The sequence below is a fragment of the Symphodus melops genome (assembly GCF_947650265.1).
Source record: "Symphodus melops genome assembly, chromosome: 8".
Taxonomy (NCBI): Eukaryota; Metazoa; Chordata; class Actinopteri; order Labriformes; family Labridae; genus Symphodus; species Symphodus melops.
Genome location: NC_136698.1, coordinates 475,635 through 492,993, shown reverse-complemented (window position 1 = coordinate 492,993; position 17,359 = coordinate 475,635). Strand labels below are relative to the sequence as shown.

The 17,359-nt window shown below is 51.1% G+C and overlaps 2 protein-coding genes across 2 annotated transcripts in view; one reads left to right on the top strand and one right to left on the bottom strand.

Moving 5' to 3' along the window:
* The window catches only part of rab3b (RAB3B, member RAS oncogene family), a 75,545-nt gene extending 61,900 nt beyond the window's left edge, over positions 1 to 13,645 (top strand). The window contains exon 6 of the mRNA XM_079351216.1: positions 13,630 to 13,645. The gene's annotated coding sequence lies outside the window, so the exon portion shown is untranslated. The remainder of the gene's footprint in view (positions 1 to 13,629) is intronic.
* Positions 1 to 16,519, bottom strand: part of frem1b (Fras1 related extracellular matrix 1b) — a 33,840-nt gene extending 17,321 nt beyond the window's left edge. Inside the window, exons 1-18 of the mRNA XM_079351149.1 lie at positions 16,397 to 16,519; positions 14,774 to 15,032; positions 9,980 to 10,312; positions 9,797 to 9,891; positions 9,331 to 9,590; positions 8,975 to 9,174; positions 8,025 to 8,348; positions 7,839 to 7,947; positions 7,641 to 7,772; positions 3,890 to 4,234; positions 3,343 to 3,485; positions 3,054 to 3,250; positions 2,870 to 2,960; positions 2,599 to 2,766; positions 2,309 to 2,517; positions 2,084 to 2,177; positions 1,759 to 2,011; positions 1,461 to 1,655 (exon numbers count right to left, since the gene is read on the bottom strand). Coding sequence (XP_079207275.1) covers positions 1,461 to 1,655; positions 1,759 to 2,011; positions 2,084 to 2,177; positions 2,309 to 2,517; positions 2,599 to 2,766; positions 2,870 to 2,960; positions 3,054 to 3,250; positions 3,343 to 3,485; positions 3,890 to 4,234; positions 7,641 to 7,772; positions 7,839 to 7,947; positions 8,025 to 8,348; positions 8,975 to 9,174; positions 9,331 to 9,590; positions 9,797 to 9,891; positions 9,980 to 10,201 — 3,037 coding nt within the window. The 5' untranslated portion in view covers positions 10,202 to 10,312; positions 14,774 to 15,032; positions 16,397 to 16,519. The remainder of the gene's footprint in view (positions 1 to 1,460; positions 1,656 to 1,758; positions 2,012 to 2,083; positions 2,178 to 2,308; positions 2,518 to 2,598; positions 2,767 to 2,869; positions 2,961 to 3,053; positions 3,251 to 3,342; positions 3,486 to 3,889; positions 4,235 to 7,640; positions 7,773 to 7,838; positions 7,948 to 8,024; positions 8,349 to 8,974; positions 9,175 to 9,330; positions 9,591 to 9,796; positions 9,892 to 9,979; positions 10,313 to 14,773; positions 15,033 to 16,396) is intronic.
* Positions 16,520 to 17,359: the final 840 nt, after the last annotated feature.

Genomic DNA, 17,359 nt, shown 5'->3' with positions numbered 1-17,359 from the left:
CAGTGTGCAAATATGTAAATTCTCTTTTTCTCTCTAACACACACACACACACACACACACACAGACACACACAGAATCTCCCAGTCCTCCCAGTGTGAATCCCAGTGGTCACTGGTCTTCATTGATAACCACAGAGCTCCTCCAATCCCTGTTTTTGGCTCAGACTCCAGCGAGAACTACAACTATCCCCGAGAGAGAGAGAGTGTGTGTGTATGTGTGTGTGTGTGTGTGTGTGTGTGTGTTTGTGTGCGCGCATGTATAAGCCCCCCCCAGATGTCGCCCCTCCCCGTGCAGAGTGTGTGTAGGACTGATAGGTGACGGCGTGTCGTCGGGTCAGAGCTGCATGCTTCTTTAAGAGGATTGTAGGCAGCGAAGACCAAGACGAACTAATACACACACACACACACACACGCACGCACACACACACACACACACACACACACACACACACACACACACACACACACACACACACACACACACACACACACACACACACACACAAAGAGTCCCCCACTGGATTCTGATTGAGACAGTTTCGATGACTGTGTTCTGTGAAAGCTCATTTAGAGATTTAAAAAATCTAAACCTTGTAAATGTCAAAACCTAAAAATGTTTTTAGACCGTTTAAAGTAAAAATATAAAAAGCCTCAATCAGCCAGTATGTCCTCCTTCTAACTTTAGATTCTGCTCCTGAATGCTCTGGATTTGATTGGACCAGAGAAGGTAGGCGGGGCTTTGAAGGCCGTTTTGGACGCCCCTGGGTTTGCCAGATATGAGAGCAGTTATCAGGTGAACAGGTGTTGCAGCGATGGAAGCGGGCAGTGGAACTGCTTCAGATAGAAGTGATTGTACCCGAGCTAAAAAGCCTCTGCATGTTTCTAATAAGCTCCAGCAGCAGAAAGCTGCTCAAACTAGGATCAATGTTGGAGATGAAACATGGAGAGAGGTTAGAACGCAGAAAGCTTTACAGACCCATGCAGAGCTGGCTAAACACTGAAGCTACAGTGTCCACCACATGCAGAGCTGGCTAAACACTGAAGCTACAGTGTCCACCACATGCAGAGCTGGCTAAACACTGAAGCTACAGTGTCTCTACATGCAGAGCTGGCAAAACACTGAAGCTACAGTGTCCACCACATGCAGAGCTGGCTAAACACTGAAGCTACAGTGTCTCTACATGCAGAGCTGGCTAAACACTGAAGCTACAGTGTCCACCACATGCAGAGCTGGCTAAACACTGAAGCTACAGTGTCCACCACATGCAGAGCTGGCTAAACACTGAAGCTACAGTGTCCACCACATGCAGAGCTGGCTAAACACTGAAGCTACAGTGTCCTCCACATGCAGAGCTGGCTAAATACTGAAGCTACAGTGTCCTCCACATGCAGAGCTGGCTAAACACTGAAGCTACAGTGTCCACACATGCAGAGCTGGCTGAGCAGAACCGGATCTCTTACCCAGAGAGATCGTCGGGACTTGATTGTTGACAGGAAGTATGGTGACGTTGAGGTCGTACACTGGCAGTGTGCCGTGTAGAGGTACGGGAGGGGGCGGGGCGTCTCCATGGCAACAGCTGTCCGCCCCTCCCGCCTCCCCGTCTGAGATGATGAGGGTGACGGTGTCAGAGACAGGATCAGGTCCGATCTCTCCTCCTGAACACAAACACAGGCGGGTCTTTGTACCACTCACACTAGAAGAGTCAACTTTTTCCCACGCTCCCTGAACTCATCACAGTCTCCCATGATGCTCTCTCACCTGTGTGGACGTAGTACACGTGTCCCTGCAGCAGGTCCTGCTGGGAGAACTTGTCCACGCTGAGTCCGGCTCTCTGCAGCTCCCCTCTGCCCGGACTGCGAGCCAGCATGTAGGTCAGCCTGGAGTCCTCGCTGTCCCGGTCTGTGGCTGACAGGTAGTCCACCGTCACCTGGACACGCCCCCTCTCCTCACAGCTCAGCTCCCCTCGCAGACCTCCACCCAGCTGCGGAGGCTCGTCGTTCATCGGTAGGACCTGAGGACATCGGATCGTTCATCAAGGACTGTACAGACTCGCAGGTGTTGGTGCTGCTGACAGGAAGCTCACCTGTATCAGCAGCACGACGTCTGCGGAGTTCAGTCCGTCCGTCACCCTCAGACCGACCTCGTCCTCCGTGGTCTCAGAGTCGTCGTGGATGTACCTGAAAGTTTACTCACCTGTTTCAATCTGTTTTCTTTTTCTTCAGAATCAGACATGTAAAGACAGACGGGCTCTACCCATCTCTCAACCACGCTCAGGCTCCGCCCCTTTCCTCCTCTTGTTGGCTCTCACCTGAGTCGGAGTCCTCTCAGGTCGTGCAGGCTGAACGTGTCTCCCTGCAGTAGCGTTCGGCCCTGCAGCTCCAGCCGACCGTGGAGTGGCGTCTTCTGCACCTCCACCTTCAGCGCCTCCTCCCGGCTGTCCCGGTCCTGAACCAGGAGGTGCTCCTCCGTCACGAAGGCCCCGCCCCCTTCCTCCACCCGCAGCAGGTTGGTGAACGCCTGAGAACCAACAAGAGGCGTCAGAACTGTTTTGTTTACGCTGTTTGTCCTTCAGAAGCTGGCGTCTGTTTGACCTCTGACCTCTGGCGCCTGGTCATCCACGGGGGTCACGGTGATGTTGAAGACGAGGTCGGTGACGGTGCCGCCGTGATGGTCGCTGACGGAGAAGACGAACTGGACGAACAGCGGCTCGGGACCGATGTCTTCGACAGGAGGCATGAAGGCGACCTTCATGTGATTCACGGCGTGCTGGACGACAGCGAGAGAGAGAGAGAGAGAGGCGTGACCACAGACGTTATCATATTACATGCACACGTTTTGTCGCTTTCATAGTCCGGGTTTGTTTTCTCACCTGAGTGAAGGACTTCAGGACGGGCGCCATGTGGTCCTTCTTCATGGCGTTGGTGCTGTCCGTGTAGAACAAACGCCCGGCGTCCATCATCCTGGAGATTCAAAGAAAAGCGCGCGTGAACTGGTGACAGATTTGGAGGTATTGTTGCTAAACACGTCGCGGTGCGAGCCGCGTCTGTCCTTACCCAGAATGCACTGGGCTGAAGCAGGGCTGCGTGACCACGTAGGTCAGGTCCGTGTCCGGCTGCTCTCGGTCTGTGAAGTGCAGCTGAGCCTGAGTGACGTAAACCACCTCCGTCTCCTTCACCGTCAGAGAGCGGACGCTGCCGCCGACCTCCACCGGCAGCTGGTCCTTCACCGGGAAGACGTGGACGACCACCGTCTGCACACGCCGCGCGGCCGGCGGAATGAGACAGCGTGAGACGGGGTCAGAGTTTGTCTTTTGTTAAAGCAGATTCTGGTTCTGGGACTCACGTATGTCTGGGAGAGGTTCGGCGGCTGGTGGCTGTCGGAGAGCGTGAAGTCGAAGGAGTCCTCGAACGTCTCGTCTCCTGAGTGCTGGTAGAAGATCTGACCCTGGATCAGATCCCTCTGCAGGAAACCGTCCACGGGAGATCCTGAACGGACACAATGAACCGCGTGAAAGGGAGGCGATCCGATCGGACCGAGCGGCTTTTTAATATATGTTTTAAATGACTCTGATTTAGATTCAAAATAAATTATGAACAAGTCAAATGTCAGCCTCTTAAAGTCCCGTGTCCAACGTTGGCGGGCAGAAAAGTGCACGCCATAACCATCTGACCATCAGTGAACAGGAAGCGTAAAAACTGGAAGCTGTAAAACTGAGTAAAATATCAAATTCAAACTAAAAAGCTGATCGATTAAAAACAGTTTTATTTTTTGGCGTTTAATTCAGAAATCTTTTTATTTGGAGCTGCACGCTTTTATTTTGAAATTCCATCTTTAACCTTTAAAATATATGAAAACAAACGCCACTGAAGGTCGTTATTCTGATCCTCACCTGTGTCGTGGGCGGAGCTCTTCCTCACCAGCTGCCCCGCCCTCGGTTTGAGCGCCACCTGGTAGAGGATGTAGTCGTCGCTGGAGTCCAGGTCGGACGCCAACAACATGTACTCCTCCAGCCGCACGGCCCCGCCCTCCTGCACCTCCACCGCCACGTTGTTGATGAGGAACGGCGGCGAGTCGTCTTTGGGCAGGATGTTGATGGGGAACTTGTGGCGGATGGTGTGGCGGCCGTCGCTGATGCGGAAGACGATGTGGTCGCGGGTGGTGTCGCTGTCGGAGTGATGGTAGACGACCACGCCGTCCTTCAGGTCGCGCACGCGGAACATGAACGCCTTCCCTCCTGCAGAGACACGGACGCCGTCTTTAATCAACATTCATGACGTCGTTAAAGCGGCTCGGGGTCGATGGCGTGGAGCAGCTGATGTATCCTCGTATGAAGAGCGAGCAGAGCTGGACCAACATCACAAACTTCTCCGTCCTACATAAATGAAACGCCGTCGTGTCCATCTGTCGGCGCTCTGCTGCTGGCTGCCCTTCCTCACACTCTACAACATGCTAACGCTAACAGCGCCGCGCCACACGAGTGGCGGCCTTCTGATGCGGACATGTGTTGTTGTCAAAAGACTCGGTTCTGTTTCCAGCCAGCGCTTCACACTTTGATTCAATTACCGTCTCCGACACATGCACGCTTTTTTTTTTTCACTCATTGTCACTTGGAAATAACAAGTTTCTCTTAGCGCCTGAAGGCACCGCGCGGCGTTGGCTGGGGTTTGTGCTGCGAACACCAGTGGGGTAAAACATGGCGTCCTTCCCGGTGGCCGCCCGGTTGCCAGGATGGGGGGGGGGGGGGGGGGCTTCCTGTCTCTCTGTGCGTTGCCAGAGCGACAGAAGGGCAAGGTCAGCAGACAGATTGAGAGACGAGCGGTCGCGAGCCCGAACCTCATTAGCAACTTTACCGAGGGAAACCGGAAACCGGTCCAACTGATGGAAACAACTTGGTAATTGGGCCCAAAGGTGGCGTTGGGCAACAGGCCCATAAAGGGAGATATGGGACGGGAGGACTGTGTGTGTGTGTGTGTGTGTGTGTGTGTGTGTGTGTGTGTGTGTGTGTGTGTGTGTGCAGAGGGACAGGCAGCCATCCATTTGGCTGAAGGCGTTGGACGGAGCCTGCGGTGGCTGTCCCCACGCTGCAGCGCGTCGCCCCCGAGTCGCAGCGTGGAGGGTCAGCGGCACTCTCCTCAGAGACACTCGAGCCGCTACAGGCCTGCTACATGTGTGTGTGTGTGTGTGTGTGTGTGTGTGTGTGTGTGTGACAGAGAGAGAGAGAGAGAGAGCAGAGCCAAACTTTTGTCAGCTTTGTTCTCTCTCTACACGAGCGGCACACAAACAGGAGCGATAAAACCGTGCAGGTGGAAATCTGCCCAGTGGGACAAAAGTTTCTACAACGGTCCAACTGTGTGTGTGTGTGTGTGTGTGTGTGTGTGTGTGTGTGTGTGTGTGTGTGTGTGTGTGTGTGTGTGTGTGTGTGTGTGTGTGACAGTTTGAGAGTTTTTGTAGGGAAGAAGAGTCGATGAGAGGAACAGACTCACAGAGGTTTTATATGATAAAGACTTAACTTCACCAGAACCTGAGAAAACCTGACCCAGTGAGTCAGCTGGGGGGGGGGGGGGGCAGAGGAACCTTGGCCCCCCCACACCTAAACCTAAACCTACACCCCTATTTGAAAGGTCGTCCCACAACCTAATTCCCCCCTGCTGTTCCTCTGGTCAAAAAGCCAAGAAGAAGAGCGGAGATGGTCGGAGCATCATCACGCTGCAGGGTCGTTCTCACACACACACACACACACACACACACACACACACACACACACACACCCGTCCTCGTCGTCGGGATCGTTTTACCTCGACTCTGGACGTCTGCTCAAATCAGTTTCAGCGGCGTCGTGACGTTTTCACAGTGAATCAGGTCGACCTCGTCCAGACCTCGGAGCCGTCTCCTTTGTTTACTTAAAGCTGTTGCTAGGATACGAAAGTCTCAACATCACAAAGGAAACATGAAAGACGTCCTCTCCATCTCAAAGAGGAGAACCTCCTCCGTTTTAGAGATATCAGAAGTCCCGCCTCTGCTTGACTCTCATTGGTCAGTGAGGGAGAAGTGACGTTGACATTTTTGTGCTCTAAAGTTGAGCTGACGTTTTATTTTAAAGTCAGTGATTCTGTGGCGGACGCAGCAGAGAGACGACCTTGACTGACTTTGGACTCTTTAAAGTCACTTCCTGTGGGGGGGGGAGAGTTGGGGGGGGGGGGGGGTGGGCGGGGTCTTCTTCAGGTCAGGATTAAAGTTGTTGATGGAGACATCACACACGTTAACTATCAGCTGGTCACAGCGGTGAAAACCCTCCTCCTCCTCTCGCTGTCTTTCTACATGTAAAGCAGCCATGAAAGGTTAACTCCCTGCCTGAACCCCTCGGGGCTCCCGAGACCCCCCCCCCCCCCCCCTCCTCCCCCCCTCCGCCCCCCCTCCTCCCCCCTCCGAGCTGGTAGCATGAAAACCTGTTTGGGGACAGTGCATCTGCTCCCTGTGCACGACGGCATGAAATGGCATAAGTCCCTCCAATCTGCTCGCCGCGCTCCTCGCCGGAGACAAAGAGGCCGAGTCCCGGCGCGCTGGGCTGGAAGGGACAGACGTGGACGGAGAGAGGGAGGCGGCAGTGGCAGCCCCGGCGCTGCCACGGCCCCTGGCGAGGTGGCCACGGCCCCATTTTACACCTGATTAGAAAACACATGCAGGGCCACTAGACATATGCTTCCCCAGCCACACGGCGGTCCCAGGCGGACGGGAAACACATGGAGGAAAAAGGGCGGAAAAGGCCAGACGACGTTCTCTGGGAAATCCCAGGGCGCAGCGTGCCGGAATACCAGCACGGGATTAAAGGAGCGTAAAGTGAAAGCACAGACGACCAGCGCAGTGAAGCTCCCGTGTTTTCATTTACAAACTCGACTCAACATTTCAAAACATCCCAAAGAAAAAAATATGAATTTTCTTAAAATGAAGCGTTTAAGAAAGATGGAAATTGATCCGGTTGAATCCCTGAACTCGCCTCAGACTCGGCCTGGTCCTGGTCCTGGTCCTGGTCTCAGACTGAAGCCCACCACTGAAGGAAAACGCCTCTTTCTAAAAGTTTTGTGCCACGCCGCCTGCACACACGGGGAGGATTCTTCAGAGATATTTCAGGTCTTGGCCTCGTACTGGTCTTGGAACTGGTCTTGTCTCTGAACACTCTGGTTCCGGGTCTGTCTTGGTCTCGGTTACCGCGGTCTCGACTACAACCCCCCCGCCCCCCCACAGTCCACACTGTGTGATCCGCAAAGCAAAGTCAGAGTCAGTAGAAAAGTTGGGCCACAGGAAGTGCACGCCCCCTGCTGGGTTAGCGTGGACCGCTCGTTCCTACATGGCGAGCGAGATTAGCATGTTACATTTGTTGTGAACGAAAGCTAATTTAGCATGCTAGCACAAGCTAACTGCCGGCGTTTGTCCAACATTTGTGACACTTTGATCCAAACTGCTTTTTCAGCCGTACATTCTCCGTTATGTGTTTTTCACTTCCTCTCAGTCTTCCTCCAGTTAACGTGCGGCCTGCGGCCTGCGGCGTGCGGCGGCGGTGAGTCGTCTCGTTGTCACATTTTAACCAACAGTCAGTCACATCAGTCACAATCTGCCACACTCTGAAGGGAAGTGACGCTCACCCCTGACACTGAGGCGTCCGTGAAGAGGTCCGTCCACCGCCACCAGGAACACGGCGTTGATGTTGTCATTGTCCACTATCTGCAGCTCCTCCCACGTGATTGGCCGGGACTGACCCTCCAGCAGGTCCAAGCCTGAAACAGAGAATAGATTTTAAAGAACGCCGGACGTTTGTTCCTCGTGTTTGGGTCTGTGCGTACCCATGTTCCAGGAGACTCTGGGTGCGTTCGTTTCCGCCACCCTGATGGAGATGTGGACCACGATGGGCGGGCTGGTCGCGAAGGACGCGTCTATCGCCTGGAACTCCGCCTACATTAAAATGATGATGATGATGATTCACAGGAAAGGTGATTATGCATTATCAAAGCTTGCGTCAGCCCCTGTACCTCATAATTCCTGCGCTGTGATTGGCTGCTGTTGGGCGGCTGGTAGGCCACCTTCATCTCGTGGAGGTCCAGCCAGGTGAAGGACGTGACGGGCTTGGTGTGGTCGTCCAGGTGGGTGATGTAACCCTCTGCGGGAGGGACGCTCACGTTGAACGCCAGCTTCTCCTGCGGCGTCTCATGGTCTTTGGCGTCCAGGGCGGCGGTGGTGAGCGGGGTGAGGATGAACTGATCAACCTCCAGGATGAAGGAGGCCATGAAGGCGGCGTGCGGCGGCTGATTCTGCATCGCGCCGTGGATTAGAACCGGCAACCATATGGACTCAGCCTGCGCAAAGTGAAAGTCAGGAAACGCGTTTTGTTTCGCAACTTAAAGAATCCAAAGCCTCTTGTTCTTGTTAGACACAATAAGCCCCGCCCCCTTCCTCTGAGGCTGTGGTTAGTCAGCCCCATGACTACGTCCATGTTAAAAGGTGCTCGATAAAAAAACTTTCTAACTTTAAGTTGTTCGTCTGTTTTAACACATCGCACAGAGAAGTCAACACGTCGTCTTCCTGTCACTTGTGGTGTTGAAGAGCGAGCACGCCACGAGCACGCCACGCCCTCAGAGACGCTCAGACGTGTCGGATGTGACAGGTCTCTCTGCTCAGGTGCAAACAAGGGAGGAAAATCATGCTCTCCGACATTTAAGAGCATTTTGGGGGATGCTTTTTAATAAACCCTTCGAACCTTCCTCCTCCTCTTCCACGGAGCTGAGAAACGAGCACGAACGTGGCGCGTCACCTTTTCACTGCCAACAAACCTCTCGACGCCTCGGATGTGAATCCCGCCTGGAAATCTTCCACACATCCGACATCACGGATATGATGGAGAGAAGCAGCTAATCATCTTCCTTCCATTCCTGCACCTTCTTCTCTGAACTAAAAGTTTGACTTGAGCTAACGGCGGTCTTACCTGCAGCAGCGCCCGGGTGGCGTGCTCCCTCAGCTCCACCCGGACGGGGATGTAGTCGATCTCGGGTGACGGAGGGCTCAGGTGCTGGTACTTCAGACCGGAGCTCAGGAAGTCCAGGCAGCTGGTTTTGAGGAATTGAACCTCCTTGGTGTGTTGGAGGCAGGGTTTGTTCCCTGGACAGATCGCAGCTGTCTCTCTGCCTGAAGGGCGAGCGACACACACACACACACACACACACACACACACACACACACACACACACACACACACACACACACACACACACACACACAGGTGAGTGGAGGACAGACAGAAAGCTTCGCCGCAGTGTTCAGGTGTCTTCAGACGGAGCGTACCCTTCCTCTGCGTGGACTCGTCCTCTCTCACCAGCCGACCCAGCGCCGGGACGCCGGTGTCGGTCGTCATCAGTCTGGCGGTGCAGATCAAGTCGGCGGCGCTCCGGATCTTCAGGACGGAGCTGTCAATGGCGTTTGACAAACCGTAGAACTGAGGAACCACCAGCGGGGCGCTTCCCAACTCCACCACCCCGGACCCAGAGTCCAGCACCCGGACCTGCAGGAGCACGCTCTCCACCTGCGTGTCCGAGGCCGTGAACCTGCACACAGACACACCTTGATATCCGCCTCACTGGAGTATGACACCAAACAGATAATTCTTAATAGATAATTTTTTTAATTATCACAGTTTAAAAAAATCTTATCAGCCAATCAGAATTGGAGCTAAAGAAACTCATCTTCCTGCTTCCTGCTCTTTTGCACACGCTCTAATGCTAACAACACTTAGCTGAAGCTGCTAACCGACCTGTAGACTCTCAGCATCACGGTGTCCTCGCTCAGCAGAGGACTTCCACTGTGGACGTATTTCACCTCGTCCTCCAGGAAGCTGCAGTCAAACACCTGCAAACAACACGACTCATTCAGTCAACATGAAGAGCAGGCAGAAACCTGGGACACACATGATGAGTCCACAGGTGTGTGAGCTCACCTGTGGGGTCAGCCTCCCCGCTCTCTGAGTGACCGGCTCGTTCATCACCACCTCCACCTTACAGTCTGCATCCGGACCCACGCTGATCTCCAGCTCCTTCTGTGTGACGAACACCGAGCCGCCTCTGGACACCTCCACGCCGGAGTTCAACGCCACCAGGCTCCCTCTGCAGATGGACGTCGCCGCCGCCAGCAGAAGCAGCAACATGCTGACGGCAGCCATCTTGGATCCGCCGTGTGGTTGCAAAGCTTCAGGTGGAGAAGAGAGACGTGATGTTTTCCATTCAGTCTGCAGTGACCCACACGCTCTGTTTCTGTCTGATGTTCAAACAACCTGCAGGCAAGAGAAGAGAATGTTTCATACCCAGAATGCAACACTTCTAATCGTGGTTCTTAAGGTTTTGCAACAAACTTCCATGCAAAGTGTTTCTCTCTCGCCCATGAGTCCACGTGGGACGTGGAGCTTATTAGAAACATGCAGAGGCTTTTTAGCTCGGGTACAATCACTTCTATCTGAAGCAGTTCCACTGCCCGCTTCCATCGCTGCAACACCTGTTCACCTGATAACTGCTCTCATATCTGACAAACCCAGGGGCGTCCAAAACGGCCTTCAAAGCCCCGCCTACCTTCTCTGGTCCAATCAGATCCAGAGCATTCAGGAGCAGAATCTAAAGTTAGAAGGAGGACATACTGGCTGCTGCATTGTTGTCAGAGAAGCTTCAACACAGCAGGTTTCCTTCATGATCACACAGGAAGAGAGCAGCTCTCTGATTGGTCCTCTAATGTCGTCTTCTATAAAACCTAATTCAAAAAGATGTCTGAAGGTTTGAATTAAACCTGACACTTCTCCCTTCAGCTCTGAATCTGAAGACATTCAAATACTTACTTCCCAAACGAGCTCCAAACTTTCTTCAGCTGTCCAGCTCAGATCCTTAAAACTGAACAAAACTCCTCTAAATCCTCCCAAAAAAAAACTTCCCAGCATGCAGCTGGCCAGCCCGGCCTCTGCCCCCACTGCTCCACACTCCCAGCCGGAAATCGCTTTCACCCTCCATTTCACTTCAAGCCAAAGCCCACTGCAGGAAACAAGGGGTTAATCTGCGTGACCCCGCAGAGGTGCTGGAAATGACAGGGGGGGTGGAGGGGGGGTTAGGATCAAAGCAAGGCACCAAAAGGAGCCGGCGTGTCACTTCCCATCGAGCCAGACGAGCGGCGGTTCGTTAGCTCGAGGTCTGAGCTGGATGTGTGTGACGCTCTGCTGCAGCAGAACAACACACACAGCTCTGTGACATCACGCGGATCAGGTCTTTAAATCAGGATCTGCACCTGCAGCTCCCTCATTCTGTTTTTCACTTTTCACACACAATCCTGAAATCCTTGTTGTGCAATCGAGGCCGGAGTTTTTTATGCCTGTGAATGAGTTTCACCAGCAAGAACAGAACCTGACCGAGTCCTTCTGCTCCGTGTGTCTCAAGATATAAACGTCACTGAATATGACCTCCTACATTCTCACACTCGCTCATCACCGGACTGACGATGGGCGAGCGGGAAAAATTCAGGGAGGGGAATTTGTTTTGTTAAGTAATCTATTAAAGGCTTGAACTAAAGTGAGGCTGCTCCATTTGTCCCTTCTGGGCCTCCGTACATGTGTTCTGCAGAGACTCTGTCCTCTGACTGGACTTTACTGCTCTGATTTGTTCTGGTTGACTCGGGATGTTTGTGGGCGGAGCTGGTGCGTTTCCTCCAGCCAATGAGAGCGCAGCAGGTGAGTTTAGGAGTGGCTGCAGCTCAGTGATTGGCGGCCTTGTCCCAGATGCTCTCTGGCCTCCCTGACGCCCAGCTAGTGTCGTCCCACAGGCGCCACCGTCCTCATTCATGCATGACCTCCGACCTCAGCAGATCATTTAAATATCGTGCAAAATTATCTTCTGCTTCATCTCAACAAAAAGGTCAAACTCTTCTTCTCTCATTTCACCCGAGGGGCGGCGTAGAATCAGGTTAGCTTATCCCGAGCGTAACTCTGAACAGAACTTTCATTTACTGCATTAATGAACTTTTTTAACACAGATCTGAAATAAAAACAAGTCAAAGCTGCTTCCACTCCTTAAACTTAAAAGACATGTTTATGTTAACGTTGTTTCAAATACTCCGTGTTAGCTACAAGCACCAATGAGGCTAACTATTCGTTAGCATAGCTGTGCTGTAGGTGTTATGTGTGTGTGTGTGTGTGTGTGTGTGTGTATGTGTATTTTTTTTTGTTAAAATTATCTTTAGGTCCTGACTGACATTAATAACTCAGGTTCTCTGAAAAAGGAACAAAGTAAATCCATCATCTGTATCAGTTTGTAAGTCTGTAAAAACTTCAACCAATGTCTGCCACGAGGTACCAATCTGATGAACCAATCACAGGCCTCCCTGTCTCCCTGCTCTCTGATGAACCAATCACAGGCCTCCCTGTCTCCCTGCTCTCTGATGAACCAATCACAGCCTCCCTGTCTCCCTGCTCTCTGATGAACCAATCACAGCCTCCCTGCTTTCTGATGAACCAATCACAGCCTCCCTGCTTTCTGATTAACCAATCACAGCCTCCCTATGAGACATGAGATGACGTCGTATCTACACAATCAAGAGATGATGTAAGTGAGGGGGCGTGGCTTAAGAGGGAGCACAAAGGGGAGGAGCTGCAGATGGAGCACTGAGGGAATACTACTTTTAAAAATCATGCTAGTTTTTACCAACCCTGCCTTTAGTTTAGTTTTTCATGACAAACAGAAGTTCTTCTTTTGTTTCAACACGACGTCGATGGGAAAAGTTTCTGCAGAACAACATTTTTCATTTAGATTCCCTCGTCCCCCCCGAGTCCTCTGACTTCCCCTCCCTCCCCGTCTCTCCTTCAGATGTGTATTCCCTCTTCTTACCTGCTCTGCCTGTGGACGGATGTGTTGTCCTTGTTCCTGCAGGAATGATCCAAACAGCAGGCTGAAGCAGGACGTGTGTTAAATGATCCAGCAGCTGCTGAGCTCTCTGGAAGTGACTCAGAGCTGCTGAATGGGAAACATCGAGTGCAGCTCTGAGGAGAGCCGCCTCGGTTCTGAATGAAACACGATAATTAAGTTCAGACCCGACCACAGTCAGACCCACGCACGTCTTTGAACACTGATGCTGACAGTCTGCTGCTAACTGTGCCCACATTTCAAACCTTTTTCTTCCAAACATACCAGGTTTCTCACTGTTGGACCAAAGAAGAAGAACAAATACAACAAACCTCCAACACAGATGAACCTTTCAGCCCCTGACAGAACCAAGAACTGAAGTACAACTTAACTTTGTTGTTCCTGAAGTAAAAAACCACGCTCATTTTCTCAATAGTGGTTTTGATTATTCGCCATGATGTCATGACCATCACAGGTCCACGAGCTACCTGAGTGTGAAACGATGGTTTATGTTCCTGTAGGAGACGTTTGTCTGATATCGACCTTGTTTAGTGTCACAGTGACGTCTCTGATTGGATAAAGGATTCTTCTCTCTCTTGGTTTTGTGGAGTTAAAAAAAGAGTAAAAAGCTGTTTAACAAAGGTTTCAGTCTGTGCGCAGGGATTTGCACTAGCAACCTGAGTGTACAGTTTGAAAATCAGTGCACAGTCTCTGTGAGTCCTGACTGTCTGCAGTGAGGGAGAAGCTGGAGTCCTGCTGGCTGTGTTGTTGTCAGAGCTGTGTTTACATGGCTCCTCCCCTTGTGTATAAAAGCTGTTTGAGTCAAGAAGAAGAAGAACATACTCACTGATTATTAGGATGATTCTGTGTCAGTTTACATGAAGCTAGCAGCTAGCTAAAGAGCGCTAACACTAGCATGCTAACACGTCAATGCAGGACACAGGTGATTAAAGCTACTAGCTAACTAAAGAGCGCTAACACTAGCATGCTAACACTACAATGCAGACAACAGGCAGCTGGGGTTGGAGGCGTGTCTCTGGAGGAGGGCGGAGGATTCAGTATGGAGGAGGCGTGGCCTAACAGCAGATTGTTTTGGTTTCATGCTGAAGCTCAAAGAGCGCCATCTACTGGATCAAAACATCGCACATTCTTACTTTAAACAAAAACAAGAACCCAAGATGAAGTCACAGGAATTAAAAACACACTGATTATTTTAAATGTTCATATTGTTGTAACTTTACATAAAGGCCAGGAAGAAACACGACAGCTCTTCAGTCGGCATGTTTATCATTCAAGTGAAGCATTGCTCACAGTGTGAACACTGATGAACACTAAAGCTAATCCTCCAGCTGTTTGCATCTGGAAGTTTCCTTTGGAATGAACCGCACATCCGTTTAAGTTTTAACGGCATTAACCACGACGCCAAGTTAAACTTTGACCCTTTGGCTTGAGAACCGACTCCACTGCGAGCTTCTCGTTCTGCACTTTAAGTTTTGCCCTCAGTGTTGAAGCCGTCCTTAAAGTGAGCTGACTAAACAGTGATCAGTCTGTCTGCAGCAGGTAGCAGCTCTGCAGAGAAACCTCCTGCCGCTCGAATCACATCCTCAGTCGTAAAACTGAAGGGACACTTCCATCAGTGTGTGTGTGTGTGTGTGTGTGTGTGTGTGTGTGTGTGTGTGTGTGTGTTTACGACTGTGTGAGTGTTTCACTTCAGAAAGAGGCCAAAAGAGTGAAGACTGAGAGAATGAAAAGGAAGGTTTGTTTCTTTTCAGCGTGTCAGGAGGTGTGTGTGTGTGTGTGTGTGTGTGTGTGTGTGTGTGTGTGTGTGTGTGTGTGTGTGTGAAGCGGTGGCTGGCACCTACCTCCAGTTTTTGGAGCGTCCCTGTTCGTCTTCTTCACCTTCTGCACACGCTCAGAGGAAGAGGAATGTTGTCAAACACACACACACACACACACACACACACACACACCACTTCACACTCACTGTTTGCCGCCTCCCCCGTTATTCCACAGCTCGCCGTCACCCTGAGACGTCTGGCATCCAGCAACACGGAGAGAAGAGAGGGGGTAAACTGTGAGATAAAGGAAACAAAGGGCGAGAGAGTTTCCTCCAAGTCTGTCCTGAGGCCAAAGAGAGAGAGAGAGAGAGAGAGAGGGCGAGAGAGCAGACAGGAAATGTGCTGAGAGGTTTCCAGGACTTTTATTTTTACAGCCCCCCGCCTCTCTGGGTCTTACTGAGTCTTCATGTGTCTCTGTGTGATGCAGAAAAACAACCGTTAACTCTTATCTTTCACCGACTGTACGAGCGTGAAGGTTTGGCGATCGGTCATGTGACCACTTTCCTCAAAGACTGCGTGTGGTCACATGGACTCGAGTATCACAGCTTTGATCCAGTTTTTTAAGTACCCGGGATAAACCCTTACCTCGACTTTTTGAGAAACCTGATTTTGCTACCTGGAGAAATTTGGGAAAAACCAAATATTTAGCACATGAATACCTAACGGCTAATATCCACTTTATCCGCGCACGCTGCGCTGTTAGCGCCAAACACTACAGCTAGCCAGTGCTCCTGTTTCCACGGCGCTGCTTCAAATACACTTTGAGTGTGTTCTCAACGGAGCACGCTGAATGCATGAACTGAAGGCTGCGAGCACCTGAAATCTAACGAGGCAACACAGGGTCCAGTTATTTTCAAAATAAAACACAGAATCCTGTGATCTTGTAGTTCTTCCTGTGATCTTGTAGTTCTTCCTGTGATCTTGTAGTTCTTCTGTGATCTTGTAGTTCTTCCTGTGATCTTGTAGTTCTCTGTGATCTTGTAGTTCTCTTGTAGTTCTCTGTGATCTTGTAGTTCTCTGTGATCTTGTAGTTCTTCCTGTGATCTTGTAGTTCTTCTGTGATCTTGTAGTTCTTCCTGTGATCTTGTAGTTCTCTGTGATCTTGTAGTTCTCTTGTAGTTCTCTGTGATCTTGTAGTTCTCTGTGGTCTTGTAGTTCTTCCTGTGAACTTGTAGTTCTCTGTGATTATATAAGTGGAGCTGTGTGCATGCCGTTTGATGCAGTATAACGTAGGTGCTAACTGATTGTAGCGTGCATGATCTGTGTGTAAATTGGCCAGATTTCTGACAGCAAGATAAGCCCCGCCTCTTCCATGGGAACATTTCTTTGGTTTCTTGAGATCGTTAAATTGCGTTGGAGTAAAAACACGATTTCCTCTGAGAAGTTGTGTGATGAAGACGAGGACTCGTTTGTTTTCTTGTAACGTCTCCACAGTCTGTTGCTCTCGTTAACTCCCCGCTTCAAACACACACCAGGGTCAAACCCCCTCTGAGCTGACCTCTTCACCCCTCCTGAGACACACACACACACACACACACACACACACACACACACACACTCACACACACACACACACACACACACACACACACACACACCTTAATGGAAGCAGCAGCAGTAACAGAAAGAAAGAACAGACTTCTTCACCTCGGGTAAAGAGTGAGTAAGGAGGTCCAGAGGCTCAAGTCCTCGAACACGGGCGGCCTGGGTTTGAATCCGACGTGTGTCCGTGTGTCCTGAAGGAGAAGAAGTGGACTGCTGTCTTCATGCGTCTCTTCTCGCTGCACGCTGTGTCGTGTCTGAATGTTTAAACACATGTTGGCAGCTCGCTCTGATCACATCTCGTTCTTCACTCTGAAGCCTTTTCACTGTTTTCAGAACAGATTTCACACTTCAAACTTCAAACACCAAAAGTTTGTTTCTCCAAAGAAAATGTGTGAAATTTGCAGCGTTATGTGTTCATGTTTCAACGGGGAGACCGGCGTCTCAAACTCAGGCTCGCTATTCTTTCAACTTGAATTAATTAACCCTTTGAGATCAAGATCAGCAGCACACGTTGTATTCGACACGATGTGCAGCTCGGTGTACAGACGAAGTGAAGACAGATTTAAACACATCAGGCCTTTTTTTAGATTTTATTTTTGGCCTTTATTATGATAGAGAGAGGAAGGTGGATAGATGCGGAGATCAGGGAGAGAGCGGGGAGAGACATGCGGGAATGGAGCCACAGGCTGGACACGAACCCGGGCCGCCCGCGCGAGGACCACAGCCTCGCTACATGGGACACAATCAGGCTCTTTTAATGTCAGAACAAACATGCGTGTAACACAGGTTTGATGTTTCCGTGTAAACACTGCGGTCTGCTGGACGCTTGAAGGTGAGCAAAGACAGATTTAAAAACAGAGCGTTTCCTGGTGCTGACCCGGGCGGCGAGAGGGCGGGCACAGAAAGTTGTTCTGAAGTTGAGGCGTGTCTGTCACACTCGCTTTGCGTTTATTCCGACGCTCCGACGCCAGAAACCTCGCTGCAGTTCTGACTGACTTCCAGCTGACTGTCCGGCGCTCTCTGATCACTTCTGACTGCTACCCTTTGCATGGCGACTTTAGACTC